Below are 19,558 nucleotides of genomic sequence, written 5' to 3'. Positions count from 1 at the left end.
TCACGTCCTGCATGCACTTAACTCATTATAGAGCTGCTTTCTTGTGCCGGGTTGAAGTGCCTCCGCGAAGCGCCGGCGTGTCGTGGGGATCCCCTTGCTTTCCCCCAAGGCATTCTGAGTATATTGTTCACAAGTTTGCGTTAGGATTGCTTATGTTGCAGAATTTTTAAGAAATGAAATTATCTGAATTGCTGATGTTTAAGTTCTACGTATTAAAGCGGGTGGGTCACCACGGGGTTAGAGGAAACTTCAAGGTAAACAGTGGCCTCAGGAGAAAGACTGGGTCGAGTCAAAGCTTCCCCGACGTCTCCCCAGAGCAGATGATTAATTTTTGCTTTGACCATAACAACCTCTGCCCAGCCTTGCAGCCTAGCGAGCGAGCCAGTGCAAAACCCTGCCAAGCTGCGGGTCGGGGGGAGGCGTCCGCGGCGCGTGGGCCCCAGCGGGAGAAACCTCGGCGGGCACACCCCGGCCCGACCCGTCCCATCCTCCTGGGGGGCCGTGGAGACGGCTCCTCCCCAAACGTCTCGGCGCGTTCAGTCTGCCGCGCCGAGAGTAAACCGCTTGCTCTAGAAGCGATTTCACCCGAACCCCTCCAGCCGGAGGAGGGGGATTAAAAGTGACAAAGAAAGAGGGGGGGCTCCGGAGAGAGCTCTGGGGGCATGGAGCGGGCGTCCCCGAGGAGGGGCGAGCGCAGCCCTGCAGCGCGCGGGGGCGCGTGAGGGGGGCTGGAGGGGGACGCGGTGCCGAGGCTCGGGGGGCGGCGGGGCGAGGGGCGGCGCCCGCGGCAGGGCCGGCCCAGGCAGCAGGCTGCCCGCGGAGGCGGGCCGTGCGGCGAGGGGTCCGCGCCCCGGGGAGGGAGGCGGCGGGGCCGGGGTGCGCCGCCGTGCGCTCCGCCCCGCGCGGGGAGCGGGCCGCGCCTCCCCCTGCCGCATGTGCGCGGTGTTGTGTGCCCGGCCTGCTCCTCCTCCTCCCTCCCCTCGCCGCCGTCCCCTCCCCCAGCGGCCCCGAGCGAGCGCGAGCGCCACACAGCCCCGGGCCGCCGCCGCCGAGCGCGCCGAGACGCCGAACAGGTGGCCGGAGGCTGCGGGCGCCGCGGCGGGGAGAGGCGAGGCGAGCCCCGGGCGAGGCGAGGGCGGCCGGGCCGGGCATGCGAGCCGAGCCGTCCCCCGGCGCCGCCGCCTGCCCGCGCCCCTAGCCACCCGCGCGCCCGTGCAGCGGCCCCGCCGCGCCCAGCGTCCAGCGCCCCGCGCCCCGGCCCGGGGCCGCTCCGGCCGCGCTCAGCGAGGGGCGCGGGCCGGCCCGCGGCGGCGGCGGCATGAAAGTGACGGTGTGCTTCGGCCGGACCCGGGTGGTCGTGCCGTGCGGGGACGGCCACATGAAAGTTTTCAGCCTCATCCAGCAGGCGGTGACCCGCTACCGGAAGGCCATCGCCAAGGTGAGGGGCCGGGGGCGCGGGGGTGGGGGCGGGAGAGAGGGGGGTGGAGGGGGAGGAGGAGAGGAGGGAAGGCGCCGGGATCAATATGGCGCTTCCTGGAACGGGGAGGAGGGAGCCGGAGGGGAGGCGGGGAAAGGGAAAGTGCGGCGGCCCGGCCGGCCTCGCGGGCGGCCCCCGCCCCGGGCTGCGGGCGGTAAAGTTCTCCGCGCGGGCCGGGCCGGCGGGCGAGCGCGGGCGCAGCCCCCGGTGACGGCGCCGGCCCCCGCGGCGCCCTCCGGGCCGATCGCCGCCGCCTCTCCCTCGGGGCCGGGGACGCGGGGGCCGGCGCCGGCCACAGGCGCCCCCGGAGCCGCCCGGGGAGCAGAGCCGAGCCCCGCGCGCCGGGCGCGGGCGCAGCCTGGCCGGACGCCTCTCCCCGGGCTGCCCGCTGCCGGCAGTTGAAATCCAGCCCCAGGCCTCGCCCCGCTCCCAGGCCCCGCGGGCCAAGGCTGGGAGAGGGAACTTTTTTGGTGGAGAAGAGTTTAATTATTGCACACACGATGGAGAGCGGCTGCGTTTCTGCTCCTTGGTCTCCCTGCGTCCGGGCGGGGAGAGAGGCGAAGCGGGAGCCCTTTCTTGCCTGCCGGCCGCGGGCGGGGGCGGCCCTGCGCAGCGTGGGGGTGCTGGTGGGCGACAGTCAGCGGCCTGCGGTCGGGAAGGCGGCTCCGAGGGGGACCCCACTTCCCCTGGCTCGCGAGCCTCGGTTGCGCGCAGAATCGCGGTGATTAGGAGGCTCCGGTGCAGAGCTGCTTTACAAAGCACAGTCCTGCATTCACTCGCTGCATTAAAAGTTGTCCTGCAGGGACCTTGGCGTTTACCTATCTGGGACTAGTTCCATATGGTGTCGAGGCCGCCGAGCCAGGGCCTGATCTCGGAGTTGAGTCGATTTCTCTTTTTCTCCGTGGAGTGATAACATTGTATCCACTTAACTGCATTCCTCTACAATGTGTCAGAAGTGAAAAGGCATTTTGTTAAATTGTTTTCTCGGCTGTGTCTGTGTTTGACAACAGCCCACGCCTCCGAAGTTTCTCTCAAGCACCTTGAGGATATTTCCTTTGCCGTAGAGTAATGTTTGGTGGAAAGCACATTAACTTGTTAAATTTCCTGTTTGTTCCCGAGAGTGGAGTGACCTGGCCCTGTGGGCTTTGGGGCAGTGGGTGAGGGGGACCCGGGCTTTGTCAGCCTAACTGCGTTTGTACATGGTGCTCAAGTGGCGTCCTCCAATTCTCTCTGAAATTAAGAAGAAAAACTTTTTTACCCTGTTTTCTTTTTAGTATATATTAGAAAAAATAGCATAAATTTGGCCTTTTAAAGATAATGATGGGGACGTTAAGGGACCTGACAAAATGATGGAAGATGTTGACTTTAACAGCTCTAAAATGTTCCTTACAGTTGGTTGAACTCGTATTGAAAAGCAAATAAAATGTGTGGAAATTGGGCACCTGTTTATCTTGCAACACTGACAAGGGGAGGAAAAACCCCTCTAAACCCCTTAGCATTTTAAAGGATTGTTTATGAATGACAGTTTATGATCTAAGTGTAATCTTATGTTTATGATCTAAGTATAATTAGTAATCAGGTTGCACATGTACTCTGGAAACCAACAAAATAAGTTGTGAAAGGAAAGAGAAATACCATAATATATACTCTGCAGTGTGCCTAGGTTACTGAATAGGGAGAGGTGATGGACATTTTCTTTCATTTTACTAGTTTTATCCGCTTAAAATTAGTCATATGTCATTAGGCACACAATGGGCATTGGTTAGATAGCCTGTTTGGGAGACACAAATGTGGTTGTTTGATTGATTGAGTCATTCATTCATTCTACAGAAATTCTTAAGCATTTACTATGTCCAAAGCTTTGTTTTGGGTGCTGGGCATCTGCGGGACCCACTGGCTGCTTTGTGGAAATTGGGCTGTGAGAGTCTAGGACAGAAGGTTTCATGGTCCTCCAGTGAAGGAGGCTGGAGGTGTGGACTGGCGTGTTGTGGTGCAGTGAGAAGAGGATGCTTCTGGGATGTGGGGTAGATGGAGTTGAGAGTCTTCAGTGATAGATCTGGACCTTGTTTTTTAAATGTTAGTGGTGGTTGTTTCATAGTGACCTGGGAGCACAGTAAAGGGAGTACAGTTTTCTTAAGCGAGTCTGAGAAGGCACCTCAAAGAGAAGGGGCATAGGAGCTGAGTTTTGAAGGGTAAGTATGAGATTACCAGGGAGAAGGAAGGAAGGAATGGTGATTCTCAGAGGGTGATGGTAGCATTGGAGGTGGATATAAATGAGAGGGAGAAGTCAGAGATGATTCATGGGGTTCCCAAATTAATTAAATGCTTTTTAAGTTCAGCTCACAGTTCAGTGGGTGAATTTTAAGACAGGTGTTGTAGTATACAAAGTCCAATCATTGGATCACAAGACTATTGACTCTCAAATGATGCAAGAGCCTGAGTATCTTCTAGGTCCATTTGTATTTTTTCCTCTTAAATTGTTAGGTAACGGTTAAGATTAAACTTTAGTCTTTCTCTCCATTTCTCTCTATTTAAAATGATTATGAAGCAAACATATATTAACACTTGTTTTACCTTTTATTCTCTTATATCTTTCTTAACCCCTTATTGTTTAATAGAACAAGATAAATTTTGTATGAAAAATTGGGTAGCTGGGTAGCTGTGGAGTGGTGTTTAGGTTGCTACGTGACATGTGGCATGACAAGCTCCCATCTGGTGGGGAAAAATGTGGGAAGATCATGTTTATGGCTTTGTATAAAAAGCAACTAAGCCAAAAAATAAAGAAAGAAAGGAAAAAAGAAAGAAAAATCCCAGTCACTAAGGCTTTCTCTGCAGTAAGCATTTTGTGGTGTGGTGGGGCTGATTTTTTGACGTGATATTTGAGCTGCTTTCAGGTTAAACAAATCAATTTTTCTGGACAGTGGAGTGGTGTGACTTAATACCAGAAATGTCCTCAATAAGCAGATATTTAAAGGCTTCCACTTAGTCATAGTATTTTTTTTCCTCTAGTGAAAAAATGTTTTCCTGTTTAGCATCAGTGATGAGTGAAAATGTGGCTCTTGGTCCCCATGCGCCCATCCTCATCCAGACCTTCTCTGAGGAGGGTGCTTTGCTGGACATGGATAACCATGTTGCCTGGACTTTTCCTGAGTGCTTAGAATCGGAACACCAACTGCTTGTACCTGTCTCATCTGCTCTTGCCTGCGGCCTGACTCACCCGTGATTCCTGATGGACGCAGGGTGCAGAGCGCTAACTGCAATGACTTTTTAGTGTGGTGCCCTTGCTTTCTGAGGTTTTCTTGTTTTTTTTTTTTTTGCTGGCCACTCCTTAATTTTGAGTGAATCAAAGCTGGCCCTGAGGCTTCCTGTTTTTCCTGCTGTGCATCCAAACTCTGGTTAGAAGAAAGATAAGAAAATCTCCATGCTTGTTTTAAAAAAATGATTTTTTGAAGGGCTGCTGTGTACAAAATATCATGGTCTGTGGAGAAATATAAGATGAAATTCTTTTTTTTTTTTAATTTTATTTATTTTTCCCCCATAGCCCCAGTAGATAGTTGTATGTCGTAGCTGCACATCCTTCTAGTTGCTGTATGTGGGCCGCGGCCTCAGCGTGGCCGGAGAAGCGGTGCGTCGGTGCGCGCCCGGGATCCGCGGCCGCCAGCAGCGGAGCGCGCGTACTTAACCGCTAAGCTATGGGGCCAGACCCTAAGACGAAATTCTTGCACTCAAGAAGAATATAACCTAGGAGACAGGACGAATATATAAAACTATAACAGTAGGTGGTAGCATTAATTGGCAACAGGGTGGTGGTAGAGACAGTAATTGCTCCTGGATTTTAGAGATGTGAGTGGTTATTATGGCATGGGGCGGGGGAGGGGGTGGGCGATCCCATTTAGTCACAAGGGTTTGTATTGGGCTTAGTGAGTGGGAAGGCTGGCCTTGATTTAGGGCAGTGCTCCCTAACTGGGTAGTGGAGTGACCTCAGAAAGCTGCTGCCGGGCCGAGGCGTTCCGGTTCTGTAGGTGTGCAGTGGGGTCCAGGCGCGCGAATCTGGGCAGCGTCTGCTGCGCTCCTGAGACGTGGGAGGAGGGCGTCGTCGGAAGGGAAACTGTGAACTTGGGTATCCAGGACTAGTTTGGCTCTTGTGGAGCATTCACGTAAGATGGTGGGGCAGGATCAAGCTGAGGAGGACTGTAGATGCCAGGGCAGGACACAGGGACTTCAGCCAGTTTGATGGTACCGGCAGGACTGGGGAATTTGGGCAGGGTGGCAGTACGGACAAGTGATCCTCTGGGAAGATGTCTGGAGCAGCTGTTTGGATGGATCCGCCTTCCACCTAAAGAACTGCTGCTCACTGCTGAGTAATGGAAAGAGGAAGAACGGACTGAAGGAGAAAGTGAGGGAGGGAAGTTGCTGGAACCTCTTACCTCACTGCTTTTCCCAGTGGCTTTGGATTGGAGCTTTGGAGACCTAGGTTTTTTGTTTTTTACCATTTACCTTTCGGCAGACCAACCCTACAGAGCCTCATTTTCCCCGTCTCTGGAATGGGTGACTCCCTTGCAGCGTTAATGTGAGGACTGGATGGGATGATGACTGTGAGCTGCTCAGTGCTGGAATGGAATCACTAATAGATTTTATTCACCAAACAGTTTCACTCGCAGAGAAGCTTTCCCGACTCTCCTATTCCTGTCTGGGTTTTTCCTCGTAGCTGAAGAAGGCAGTGTGTAATTTAGTTAAAGAAGAGGTAAAAATGTTAATATTGGCCTAAGCGGCACCACAATGAGAAGAGCAAACTGCATGCGTTCGTGTGTGAGGCAGGGAATGTAAGAGCTGCCAATATTGGCTTTTTTCTGGGTTGATTATCTGGGCCTCTGGTTTTTGGGCCACTGCTTCTATCCCTCCAGCATGGAAACCTGCGAGTTATTTAATAGCAACTTGTTATTTAAAAAAAAAATAACTTGAGTTTATGGACATTAACTTTTGAAAATGTACTTTTGTTTTATGGGGGAGAGGACTGTTGATTACTAAAATCATATAAATCATGGCTTTTATGAGAAATCTTGTGAGTGTGTGAGATTTTTCTGTGAATAAATCTGTAGCTGCATGTTACACATTTAAAAGTTTATTGAAACTTTCAGGAAAATAGTTATTGTTGCAGAGTTTGACAATAGAGGCAAGCATAAAAATAGTGAAATGAAATAAATTTTATTTCATTAACATTTTCTATTTTCCCTCTTAAAAATGAAAAAGGGACAAAATGTGTTTGAAAGGCTGATCTTTCTAAAATACAAATCTCATTGTCCTCTCCTGCCGCAGTGCCTCTGCACCCGCTTTCTCCAGAGGCGGCTGCCTCAGCCCAGCCTGTCCCTTGCAGGACCCCTCCTGCCTCCAGCTGCTCCCTCCCCAGACTCTCCCACCCCGTACTCCACCCACTTGGACTTGCGTGCGCGCTTAGCTGTCTTTGCTGTGGCAGTTTCTGTTTCTTCTGCTTGGAATGCCTGCTCCTCCATGTCTGCTCATCTGTGGAGCCTCAGCCCAGACCAGCCATCCCTGGGAGGCTGGCCCTGCATCCCGTGGCTGTTGAGGTTCCCCCACGTCATGCTGCTCCTGGGGACTTCCTGCCGCTCCTGTACTGACCTGGGTGGCTGTGCTTTACTGTGGGTGCTTCAGTGTGTTTGTCTGCGGAACAGACTGTGCTCCTTCTCCCTCCAGGGGAAATGGTTGGAGGTCGTGGCCCGCCCGCAGTCTTACTTGTGTAGCCAATATCTGCCACACGTAGTCTTCGAGGTTGAGAAAATTCAAAGTTGAGAATAAATACGTCACATGCATTCTTACACAAAAAGTACACTTTTACTTAGAAGATTATAACCAACACTTGCTTGTTTTGAGGACTTCAAGGTGTCTGTGTTTGGCATCTTGGCACAAAGAGATTGTAATTGAAACTAAGATTTAGTGTGATCTGGAGTCCCTGGAAGTTATTCTTTTGTGTCAGCTGTTTTCAGGAGTTCAGTCTGTTTTTCAGACCAAGCAGAGGATAGTCCTGGGGTATGCACTGGGCCTAGTTCCAGGCAGGTGGCCAGGGCATTGTGGGAATTTGGCCCGAAACACACCTATGCTTGGTCTGGCGCCTCTAACTCTGTCATTTGGGATCCTTGGGAAAGTGCCAGGAGTAAACAGAAATGTTTAGGCTCTGAGATTCGCAGAGAGAGAGTCTGACTGATGTGAAGCGCTTCTTGGTTCATAGTGAACGTGGATGAACTGGTCATGGAGGTAACACTTGAAGTCCCGCTTGCGCCACTAACCTGCAGACAGGTCCTCCCTCTGTCTTGGGAGGTCTTAGCTCCCTGCAGAGCTGGATGCAGGTTGGTGATGACAAACACGAGATGGATGATCAGAGCCCTCTGCATGTTTTCACGGATGGAAAGAAATATGTAAAACTGGTTCAGGAAGATGCCTTCTACAGGTCATTTTTCACAGGGCAGGTGGCAGGTGAGGCCCACACGGTGTGCTTTCCTCCTGCACAGCCCCTCACGTAACAGTCCTAGCTGAGACCATGGTCAAGGGCAGTAGAGCAGGGGAAAATTTATACAATTTTACCTATTTTTGGTTTCTGTTTTACATGGAAAATAGACAAATCTTTATGAAAAGAAATGCAGAGTTCTGTGAACATAGTAGAAAGGTAATTATTTTTGTCTTTTAGTCATTGTTTTATCCAATTTAAAATTTTTCCAATTGGAAGGATTATGTAAAACTGACTTTCCTTCACAGCTCTGTGTCTTCTTTTGTCTGGATTGCCACCTTTAGGTGGTTGATGCCATTAAATATTACTTTTGCATATTCTTTTTTCCTCCATCAATTGATATTGGAACTTAGAAATAAAATTTCAAGCTCCATATCCAAATGACTTGAAATGTCAATTATTTAATTTTTTTCTTAAAAATAGACTATAAAATATATAAACAAGAGAAATGAAAACACAGGTCTACACAAAAAACATGTACATGAGTGTTCATAGCACCATCATTCAATACCCCCAAAATGGAAACAACCCAAATGTCCATCAACTGGACAAAATGTGGTATATCCATACATTAGACTGTTATTCAGCCATAAGAAGGGATGAACTATCAGTACATACTACAACCTGGGTGAACTTTGAAAACGTTATGCATTGTGGAGGAAGCCAGTCACAAAAGCCCACATATTGAATGATTCCATATATATGAAATGACCAGAATAGGCAAATCGATAGGTACAGAGAGTAGAGTGGTGGCTGCCTAGGGCTGAGGGTGGGAGGAATGGAGAGTGACTGTTAAGGGCTATGGGGTTTCTTTTTAGGGTGATGAAAATGTTCTAAATTTAGATAGTGGTGATGGTTGTATGACTCTGAATATACTAAAAATTATTGAATTGTATACTTTAACTGGGCGAATTTTATGGTGTATGATTATATCTCAATAAAGATGCTAAAAAAAATAGACTACATAAGCCACAATGAACAAAGCTCCATTTTTAGGTATTTTGTAGTTCTGAGAGTTCCATAAAACATGCATTTCTGTGTCAGAGATGCTCAAAAACCTCAAAACTGGCTATTTTTAGGAGTTTTCCATACAACTTGTAAACCCCGCTTTCTTGGGCCTGCCCACTCGAGCCTGTTGCTCTCTGGCGAGCTCTTGACCGCTGAGCCTCCAAGTCCCCTGGTCTCTCCTTGTTATCCCGTCCCCCCTTAAAGGCTTCACCAGCTGTTCACCTGTTCTCCCTCAGCCAGCGACTCCTTCCTGCCCAGCTCACCAGCTGCCTTTGCTGAATGAAGGTTGATTAAGATGCCCCAAAGATTTCTGTAATGGAAGAGCCTTTCCAGCTTTTAGTCTTCAGTATTTTTGAGCTTTGACCAGTCTCACAAGCTCTCTGAGCCTCAGTTTCCCCATTGTCTCCTTCCGTATTCAGACGTTCCAGGCTGAGCACCTGTCCCCTAAGCTACAGACACTCCCAGTCTGCGTGGTTGGTTATGGTGCTCATGGGACCATGCGGCAGGAGTGATGTGCAGTGGCTTTTCAGAGGAGCAGACAGAGTTCAGAATCCCTTACTCCACCCACACTCCCTGTGAGAATATTTTGCTTCCCTTACTTTGAAATGATGGGGCTTGCCCCCCAGCTCAAACACACACTGTTAGAAGTCCGGGTATATTTTGCTTGGAGCGTCCTTCAGAATTCCTTACTGTCTCAAGATAAGTATCTTTTCAGATAAATTACATGCTCTGAAGTGACTTAGTAACACTATTTCCTTTGTGAAGTATAATTAAATCTATGATACTGCATGATACTAAATGTATAATATGTGTATACATGTACATACACATCTCTTCATTTATGGTGGTATAAAATGTAAGAGGTTTTAGAGATGACAGGTCAATATTATTTCTTCCACTTTTGATTTCTTTAATATTCAAACATGGTAAGACTTAATTTTGGGAACTCAGATCTATTTTTTCTGGTGTCTGGTTTTTTCTTGTTATTTGTATCATATCCCTTTAGATTAGAAAACTAATCTGTATTACAGAGTTTATATTTCTGAAAAGGCCTCTTTGAGATATTCTACAATAACAATGTTTCCTTCTCTAACACTTCAGAAAACAACTCGCTATATATCTCAGAAAGCTAAAATTGCTAGATGCTGAAAACATGTTGTATTAACAGATTACAAACACGAAGAGGAGAGTGCCATTTTTGGGTAGGTGGTTGATATGAGAATGGGTTCTTTGTTCTATTTAAGTATACAATAAAAACTAAAATTTTTTCATGTCTGTGTTTTAATTTTCTTTTCCAAATCCAATATTAAATGCAGAACTTTTGGGGCCGGCCCCGTGGCTTAGCGGTTAAGTGCGCGCGCTCCGCTACTGGCGGCCTGGGTTCGGATCCCGGGTGCACACCGACGCACCCCTTGTCCGGCCATGCTGAGGCAGCGTCCCACATACAGCAACTAGAAGGATGTGCAACTATGACGTACAACTATCTACTGGGGCTTTGGGGAGAAAAAGGGGAAAAAAGGAGGAGGATTGGCAACAGATGTCAGCTCAGGGCCGGTCTTCCTCAGCAAAAAGAGGAGGATTGGCATGGATGTTAGCTCAGGGCTGATCTTCCTCACACACACACAAAAAAAGTAAGCAGTTTTCCAGGGAATACACTTTCTTATCCCACAAAGGCATTTAAGATGTGTAATTTGTAATTCTGAAACCCATGTGCAAAGTCCTCTATGAATAATAGTTAGCCAGGTTCCTGCCCAGCAGGGCTGTACTCTAAACTGAGATTCCTCTGGTTAGAGCCTGCAGCACCTGCAGAAGAGGGAGGTAAAGTGCACAGGATATTGGTTCCTGATGTACCACCGCACAGGATGTGACTAATCACTGAATCCATTCAAGTTGAATTTAGGGTTTGGTACCTTTACCACTTTGTTAGAGATCTGGAAAAAACCTTTCAGACAAATCAAGAGGATCTGTAAGTGAAGTGCATCCTTTGGCTTGATAACCATTTAAACAACTACATCTGGAAGATGGTGGTATTTCAGCATTTGTACTGTCTGAAGAATATGAAATGAGTGTATTTTAAATTATGAAGGCACATACTATGAGGAATATTTTTTTCAAGGAAATCTGAAAAGCTAATAAAACATGAACTTTCTGTAGTGGGGTCAGTTTTATCATTCGTATTTTATGACCCACTTTGCAAAAACACAGATGTTTGCAAAAACACAGTTAGTTGAAGGTGGAAAGTTGGGGGTGGATGTTTTTTCTCCTGGGAGGCAGGCAGAGTGGAGTGACACACTCTGGACCAGGGTTCAGAAGAGCAGATTCCATCATTGGTGTGTCTGAGAGCAAGAAGGGTAACCTCCGCAAGCCCAGCATCCTTGGCTTCTAATACCAACTCCTGGGCTTGTTCTGGTTCGAAGAGAGAATGTAAAGCGTTGCAGGAAGTAAAACGGAGTGGATGTTAGCTGTACTGTTCGTTTTTGCTGAGGATGGTTGCCAGTGATTAAGGCTCACTTGAATAAATTCTTCTAAATTGTTTCCTCTCATCCTCATTAGAACTGCACTCGATGTGGGAAATTGAATGTATAGTGAAACTGTTCTCCCTTAAAAAATCATGGGAACATTCTTCAGCAATTTAAGAAATAAAATCCCGGTGACATTGATTTAGATGCTCCAAAGATGTCCGTAATGTTAAGAGCTTTTCCAGTTTTTGGTTTTTGGCCTCCAGTAGTTTTGAACTTTGCAAGTCCCACAAGCTCTGTGAGCCTCAGTTTTCCCATCTATAATTTGGGAATGCTATCTTTAGTTGGCAGTAATGAAGATTAGTGATTTAATTGTAGATAATGCCCCTGTCATATAATAGACTCAGTCAATATTAGATCTTTTTCTTTCTCTTCACGTTTTAAACATAGATTAGACACAATTTTAATGGCTAGTTCATGAAGTCAACTTGATTTTTATTTATGATACCAAGTGTCATTTTTCAAGATGATTTATTAAAGGGTCACTTTTTCCTTCTAAAAGTACTGTAGAAATTCCAGTATTAGTATTTACTAAGAAATCTTTTGGAAATAGAGGAAAAAGAATGTTCTGATCACCTAGTAGTTAAAGCTGATTCTTTTACAAATCAAGGAGAATTGTGTTTGTCCAACTATCTTAGCTGTGTGGCTTTTTTTTTTACACTATTAGTCCTTGTTACTTTCTAAAATAATTGCAGCTGCCATACTGCTAGATCAAAGGAAATTATGTAAAATTTCTTTGCTGTATTTACAATTTTCAAAAAGACATTGGTTACACATTTTCCATTAAAAAAATCTTGGAAAGAATAAAACTAGAAACTGTAAATACTATTGATATTTATGAAATGCACAGATATTTTAAAGACTGTTAGCATTTAGTAACTTGTAGTAGTTCTGAGAATACCCTGGAGCTCAAAGGGATAATCTGAGTTACAAAATAAAATGAGAAAGTTGACATTTTTGTGACCTCTCTAATCCTTTATTATATAGGCCTCTATATAGGCCTCTCTATAATTCACGTGCCCATAACACTTCTTTACTCTTCTTTGGATCCTAAGATAGTGATTTTGGGCAGCTAAATCTGCAATAAATGAACACAGGACATCTTTTGCTTAGGTAGGTAGTTGTAAGGGTTGACAGATGGATGCAAGTTTTAATACCTGAGTTCAGGTGAAGGCACCCCATGCCAGTCACCTGAAGACTTCACCCAAGAGTTGACCTATTGATCCTACTAAGTAGGGAGTGGTGCCTTGAAGGCCTGCTCAGTTTCTGGGCATGGCAGTGTTATTCCATCAGACTTGCTGAGTTATCGACAACACACTGGCTTCATATTCAAGGGGATCACATCCTCCTATCTTTTCCACACCACAATATTGAAAGCTATTTTCCTCTCTTTGAGGACCTTAGACATCTTATTAATGACAATAGTGCCGCCTCCCTCTCTCCATATGTGTTTAGGGAAGTTGCTTATCTGCTTGTGCAATGTTCATGCGTTGACTTTGATCTCCTGCAGTATTTGTAAACATGGTTTCCCATGAGTGCATTTGAAACCCAAAGCTTTTGTTTCATACAGGACATGAGAAAGAGATATAGCAGCACGGGAGACTGGAATTTATATATATCTCTTCCCTTCACAACTTCCTGTGTTTTTGTGCTTTGCTAATGAAAGTGATGAGTGGTGCTTTCAAAAACTTTCCAGAATACCCCAGCATTTTACTAAAGTGTGGAGAAATAACTCTGGGGGAGTTTTTTTTTTTTTTCTTCTTCCCTCTAGCTTTATTGCGGTATAATGGACAAGTAAAATGGTAAGATATTTAAAGTGTACAATGTGATGATTTGTTATACGTATACATTGTGAAGAACTTCCTCCTATCAAGGTAATTAACAGATCCATCACCCCACATAGTTACCTTGTTTTTTTAGTGAGAACATTTAAGTTCTACTTTCTTATCTGGGGGCATTTTAGACGCATCTTAGTCTGTTTTGATAGGTGGATGGGGTGGGATTTGAGTCTGAAGCATACGAGTTTGGGTCCTGAGTTGTCTTCCCACCTGTGAGGAGGGAAGCTACTTCCTTTACAGATTCAAGGGAGTGGGATTTTCAGCTCAGTCTTTGCTTTTGGCGCCATTGAGCTTTTTGGTCAGGATTGCTGATGGAAAGCTCTTACACAAGACGTGCTGTATCAGGGCCATTATTTATCTGCCTGTCAGGTTGGGGGGTTGTTGGGAAAATACCTTTAACCAGGATACCTCTCACGTTTTCTCAGTCCCAGTTCGTTGAGTCGTCTCAGAGAGGTAGGAGGAGAACCAGGAAGCAGTGGTATCGGAAAACAGTACTAGGAATACCATTGTTACCAAGAGTTAGCACTTATGGGGCATTTGGCGTATCAGGCAGAGTACCAGGCTCAGAGCTTCGTGTGTTTGTGGTAATCCCATGGAGTGTGGTATTGAGGCAATCCCGAGTTTACAGAGAGGATGCTTGGGCTAAAGAGGTTAAGGAAGTTGCAGAAGGTTGCACATCTGATGCATGGCTTGGCCTCCATAGGCAGACCCGTCTGACTGCAGAGCCTGTGCCGTGAATCACTGCACCATCACAAATGATGTGGCCTTGCATCTTAAGATGTTGCTGTTCCATAAGAAAGAGTAAATAGTGCCTGTAGGAGATGATGAGTTCTTTGCTGACTTGGGTTTGCTTGAATGGCTCTTGGATTTAGGGAAGAAGTGCGCCTTTGGGATTACCAAATTGGTGAGGGTCAAGGAGGCTTGGCTAGCTGTCGAAGACCCTTGCTACTCTGGTGTGGTCTGTGGACCAGCAGCACTGGCATTGCTCCGAAGCTTGTTAGCAATACAGAATCATGGACCCCATCCCCGCCTCTGAGTCAGAATCTGCATTTTAACCAGCTCCCCAGATGGTACCAGAGCAACTGCTCTCAACCCTGGATGCAAGTAGGAATACCTGAAAGGTTTTTAACAAACTGATGCCCGGGCTCCACACAAACCTGGGGAATCAGATCTCTGGGTCGGGGTTGGGTACCAGTATTTCTTTGAAGCTCCTCAGGTGGTTCTCTGTGCAGCCTGGGAACTGCTAGAACTGCTGGTCTAGAACAACCTGCAGACCCTTTGGGGTTGTTGTGATATGTGATGTAACACATCATGCTGCTCAGCTTTGTAGCTGTGCATGGAAATTTCCAGAACACGAATTGGGAGGATCAGCCAGGGTGCTCAAGGGCTGCTCACTTATGTGACAACGGTCCAGTCTGTACATTTTCGTTTCTGACTTTCAAGTCACTCAGTTCTCCTACCTGTTAATTTTGAGTTTTATTTGTGGGAAGAGTTGACAACACCTGTATTAGGTATTCCTTAGGTTTTAGCTGTTAATTCTTAATGTTGTCTAGTCTGAGTTAATAATCACTCTACTAACAGAAATGAGTTAAAAGGTCCAGGAGGGGCAGTAAAAAGATGGTACGGAGGGATAAGAATGAGTGGGGGAAGGAGAGGTCAACTTGAGTGAAACAGTGAGTTATGGTGATGTCCTCTGGGTGCTTGTGATATAGAGAAACAGGACAACTAAGAGTTTTGATTTGAGGTAAAACAAGGAAGAGGGCTTGTGAGCAGTGGACTCAGTGCTCCTCTTGTGCAAGTTTCTTTCCAAGCTTGTTTGTGAATATGCATCCATGTGTTGGGGGAACAGTCATGGAAGAGAACACACTTTCACAAGGCCAGTAGGGGATTCCTTTCACACACTTTAATACTCTCCTTCTTAGAATATTCGCATTGAACAGTTCCCACCCCTACTCCAGAGGGCCAAGGGCCTTGGCTGACGCTGGCAGCTTTGTGCTCTGACCTGAGGCCTTGGGAACCTGAACGTGGGTCAGAGGATTGGCCTGCCCGTGGATTAGTTTTATTATCTTCGTCATGGCATCGTTATTTTTGTTCTTCCTGCCAACATGGGTCCTTATATCCTATGTTTTTATGCGTTTGTTACTAGATGTAGAGACAGGAGGACAGTTGACCAGCTGCCATTCTTCACACAGAATTTGCCAGCCTTCGTTTGGACAGCTCGCACCGTCAGGCCAGGCTCCCTGGCCACTCCTGGGGAGGCGGTTCTGGATCCCCCCCACGCTCCCGCAGTGCTGTGGCACTTAGCAAGCCCAGACCCCAGCGCGGGGCTCAGTGTTTGTGGTGTGACTGGCAAGTGGCGATTAAAACAGGGGGTAATTTCCGCAGGGTGCTTTCAGAGCTGCAAAGTGCAGTTCTTGGTAATAATATTTAAAACTGTCTTCAAGTACGCTACAGCTATAAGAACTTACTAGTACTGGATTTTACAGACCTGTTAGAAATTACTTTAGTTGAAGGCATAATGTGTCTGATAGCAATGCCCATGTAAGAATTTTTTATCTGACTCAGCAGATTCAAATAGCACTTAATCGTTAAGTTGATTAGTAAAAACGTTGTTTGAAATTAATATGTATTTCTGTGTTGCTGCATACCAAGCCACCCAAAACTTAACGGCTTAGACAACCACTCTTTACTTATATCTCCTGATTTTGCGGGTCAGGAGTTTGGGCAGGGCTCAGCTGGGTGATGCTTCTGCTTCACGTGGGGCTACTTGGGGCTGTTCAGCTGCAGGTGACCTGGTCTCGAGGGCCCCAGATGGCTCCATTCACATATCTGCTGCTTGGTGGGGGTGACTAGAAGCTTGGGGTCACCTGGGGCTGTTGACTAGAGCACCTACACATCACGTCTGCAGCATGGAGGTCGCAGAGGAGCTGGACTTCTCACGCTGTGGCCTAGGGCTCCTAGAGAGAGTGTCCCAAGAGTCAGGAAGAGGAAGCTGTCACTCTCTTAAGAACTAGGCCTGGAAGCCAGCACAGCATCATTATCCCTGTCTTCTATGTGCCAAACCAGTCACTGAGCAGCCTAGATTCTGGGGGAGGAGACATCAACTCCACTTCTCACTGTGACGAGTGTCAAAGAACTGGTGGCCGTCTGTATTCTTCCATCGGGGAGTGTGCGTGTGTGTATTGCTTGTAACATTAAACATTTAGTCTTTATTGTTTTGTGTCATGTTTTAAAATTGTCCTTTTCTTGATCTGGGCACGGGTAACAAAATGTCTATCCTGAACTTTCGAAGCCGTCAAACCTAAGTAGTAGTTTGTGTTCATAATTGCTGAGTCAAAAGGTCTGACAGCTCTCCTAGGTAGACAGAGATGATGCTAATAACACCTTAGGTTTATGTGACATCTTCTTTAAGAGGTTCAGAGTGGCTGTGCCACTCATGATTCCTTTATTGGAATGTCCTGTAAGGTAAATAAGCCGTAGTTCTCCCCAAGTTCATATACAGATGAGGAAATGAAGGAATTTCATGAGTCTACTAATGAGCAGTATTCAGAAGGCAGCTAATTTAGTGATCCACAGACTAATTAGAACTTGAGTATGAATTTTCTTTCTTAGATATGATTCTGGAAAAGAGTGGAGATCGACTTTTGTACATCTTGTAATATTTTAAATTATATACCATTTGCCAAAGAAGTGTCATGTTTAAAGAAGAGTAAGTTATTTTTCTAATGTGAATTTTTTGGAGGTGGAAGCTTATGGGTATTGCATCACAGGGATGTTTCACTTTAATGGATTAAATTCTACATGCTCAGCAAAGAGACAGATAGTGGAAAGCATAAAGGTAGTCACACAGCCGCCCCCTTAGTGAGTGTGTGGCATGGACTGAGGGTGACATTTGGAGTGAGAAACCCTTGTCCCCTGTGTGGTATCCATTCCTGAATCCCCCCATTCTGGGAGCATCTCCTTGTGCTTATGGGCGATTAAATGGAGTTTTCAAGGATAGTTTAACCATATGTTAAGTTTACTTTACCCCTGCTGTTTAGAGCTAGCCTTTGAGTAAGATGCAACTCCACTATAATCCTCCAAATGTGGTATTGCTTACATGTATTCAGTTTTGTTTAAAATGAGATTCTTTACGTATAATTGATAGATATCAGGCTTTGGGAATAAACAGCTCTCCAGCCACACTTCATTATGGGTATCGCCTGTTCATGAATATCTACCCCATGTGAAATGACCCACCCTGTACATTTCCAGCAGAGTTAACTTCCTAAGAATGGCTTTCATCACAACACTCTCTAGGGCGGAGAAGTCTATGGGTTTTGCATGCCTTCCAAGTCAAATTCAAATTGATCCACCTGGAAACAGACCCCAGGCTACCTTTTCTGTTTATCTCCCACCACCTCTCTTCACTCTGCCCCTTTCATGACAGAACTGACGCTCCTGTTTCCCCAAAGTTGTGCCGAGCCTCCCAGTTCCCTTCACTGCACACGTTGACATATTATCCCTGGCCTGGAATGCTCTTTCCCTTGTTTTCCCTCTCATCTCTGTTCTCCCATTCATTCCTCTGCACTGCTGCCAGAGCTATGCTTTTTTGCTCAGAGGCTTAAGAGGCTCCCTGTGCGCCCCCTCGCCCCCCATCCGCCGTGGCATTCAAGGCTCTGTGCCCGGCCCCGGGCTTCTCTCCGCCTTGGCACATGTGCCATTGCCTAGCCCACGCCAGGCCTTCTCTGCCACAGCCCCAGGCACAGCCTAGAAGGTGCCTTCCTGACTCCCCACGCACAACCCAGGGAGGTTTAAAAACAGGTGCGTTGAGTTGGAGGGATATAAAGAGTCACTCTGGAAACATGTTCTTTTTGAAAGGAAGTTACCCAAATAATTTCAACTGTGTTATTACATGTTTTATTACTTGTAAATAATTGAAAGTGGATGAACTTTTAAGAAACACTAAACTGATACCATCAAGAAGGATCTCTTAAATGTCCCTTCTTCAGTGTGGTGCTCGTTCTGGCTGCCCATCTCCATGGAAAGCCCACGGCCTCTCCCGCCTTATGCTGCTGACAGCTGCAGCCTGACGCAGCAGCTTGACTGTGCTCAGATGTCACCATCAAGATCACAGGTGGACGTGCAAGTTCCAGGTGGTGGATGCCTTGTCCCGAAAGTGGATAAAAGAGGGTGAAATGTATCCTTTGTGGAAGAACAGGGTCCTTGGAGACTGCAGGCCAACTGTGACTAATGCTGGAGGTAATTAAGAACTGCTCCTCTAGCCGTGTGGAGCCAAGAGTTTTTTTTTTAATCTTCTGTGATTAACCCTGAATGAATATTAGGGTGTTTTTTTTGCATTAGCTGTACTATGAGGAGTGGAGTCTGTGGAACATTGATAATGGGAGAACAGGTGCAGCTATATTAATGAAGAAATTTTTGAATTGAGTGAGGACAGTGAACTGGCGGCCTGAACTGGGTATTTGAAATAGTCCTCTTTGCTTCCTTTCCTTCTAAGAGTCGGCAGGACCCCGTGGACTCTGGTCGGTCATCACCGGTCTTCTCCCTCCCAGTGTTGGGCAAAGCAAGAGGCCCGGGTGTGTGAGTGCCAATGTGCCTTCCACACACACTGAGCCAGCATCCCGGGAGTGTCTGGAAAGTTTGGGGAAAGTCAGATGAGGCTGTCAGAGCAGGGAGCCTAGGAAGAAGCACACATGGAGCCCAAGGATGGCATCTTGGAGTTTGCAGGCCCTCAAGTTAGACTAAGTAGCATCACCATTTTGGCTCGCTGAGAAGGTGCTCACTGCCTGGTGTGAGGCTGTGCTGACCGTCTCTTGCTTTCCCACCTCAGCACGTGTCCCTCATTCTTGCCTCTTCCCAACAAGGCTGAGGCCGTTCTGTTGAAGAACTTGGCCTTTAAATCAGAGCACAGCATTGGCGAAGACCACAGCTTCCTGAGGAAAAGTGCTGGCAGGCATGGGCTGTGCGCCGATGCGCCGCCTGCAGCGAGCGGGGGCAGGGGGAGCTGTCACTGCTCTGAGGGCTTCATGCCGGTGCTAGCAGCAGGCTCGGTGTCTGGGGAGCTTTGCAAGCCTTGGTTTGGCGCTTTCCAGCAGCACAGTGGAGCATCAAAGGGGGCTCAGGTCGTGGAGACTCAGGCCGGCTGCTTCCGCCTGTGACTGTCAAGGTTACCCAAACCTCACTTAGGGTGGTCTGA

The 19,558-nt window shown here is 47.1% G+C and overlaps 1 protein-coding gene across 17 annotated transcripts in view; it reads left to right on the top strand.

The window, feature by feature from the left end:
- The first annotated feature begins 944 nt into the window (after nucleotides 1-944).
- The window catches only part of PARD3 (par-3 family cell polarity regulator), a 624,264-nt gene continuing 605,650 nt past the window's right edge, over nucleotides 945-19,558 (top strand). For 7 of the 17 annotated variants that reach the window (XM_058532760.1, XM_058532755.1, XM_058532752.1 and 4 more), the window contains exon 1: nucleotides 946-1,438. In XM_058532760.1, coding sequence (XP_058388743.1) covers nucleotides 1,319-1,438 — 120 coding nt within the window. In that variant the 5' untranslated portion in view covers nucleotides 946-1,318. Of the gene's footprint in view, nucleotides 1,439-19,558 lie in introns of all 17 variants that reach the window. The other 10 variants (XM_058532758.1, XM_058532762.1, XM_058532761.1 and 7 more) reach the window with 6 other exon arrangements.

The sequence above is a fragment of the Diceros bicornis genome, chromosome 36 (assembly GCF_020826845.1).
Source record: "Diceros bicornis minor isolate mBicDic1 chromosome 36, mDicBic1.mat.cur, whole genome shotgun sequence".
NCBI lineage: Eukaryota > Metazoa > Chordata > Mammalia > Perissodactyla > Rhinocerotidae > Diceros > Diceros bicornis.
The sequence above is the reverse complement of the archived record's forward strand: the minus strand, read 5'-3'. Positions and strand labels throughout refer to the sequence as shown.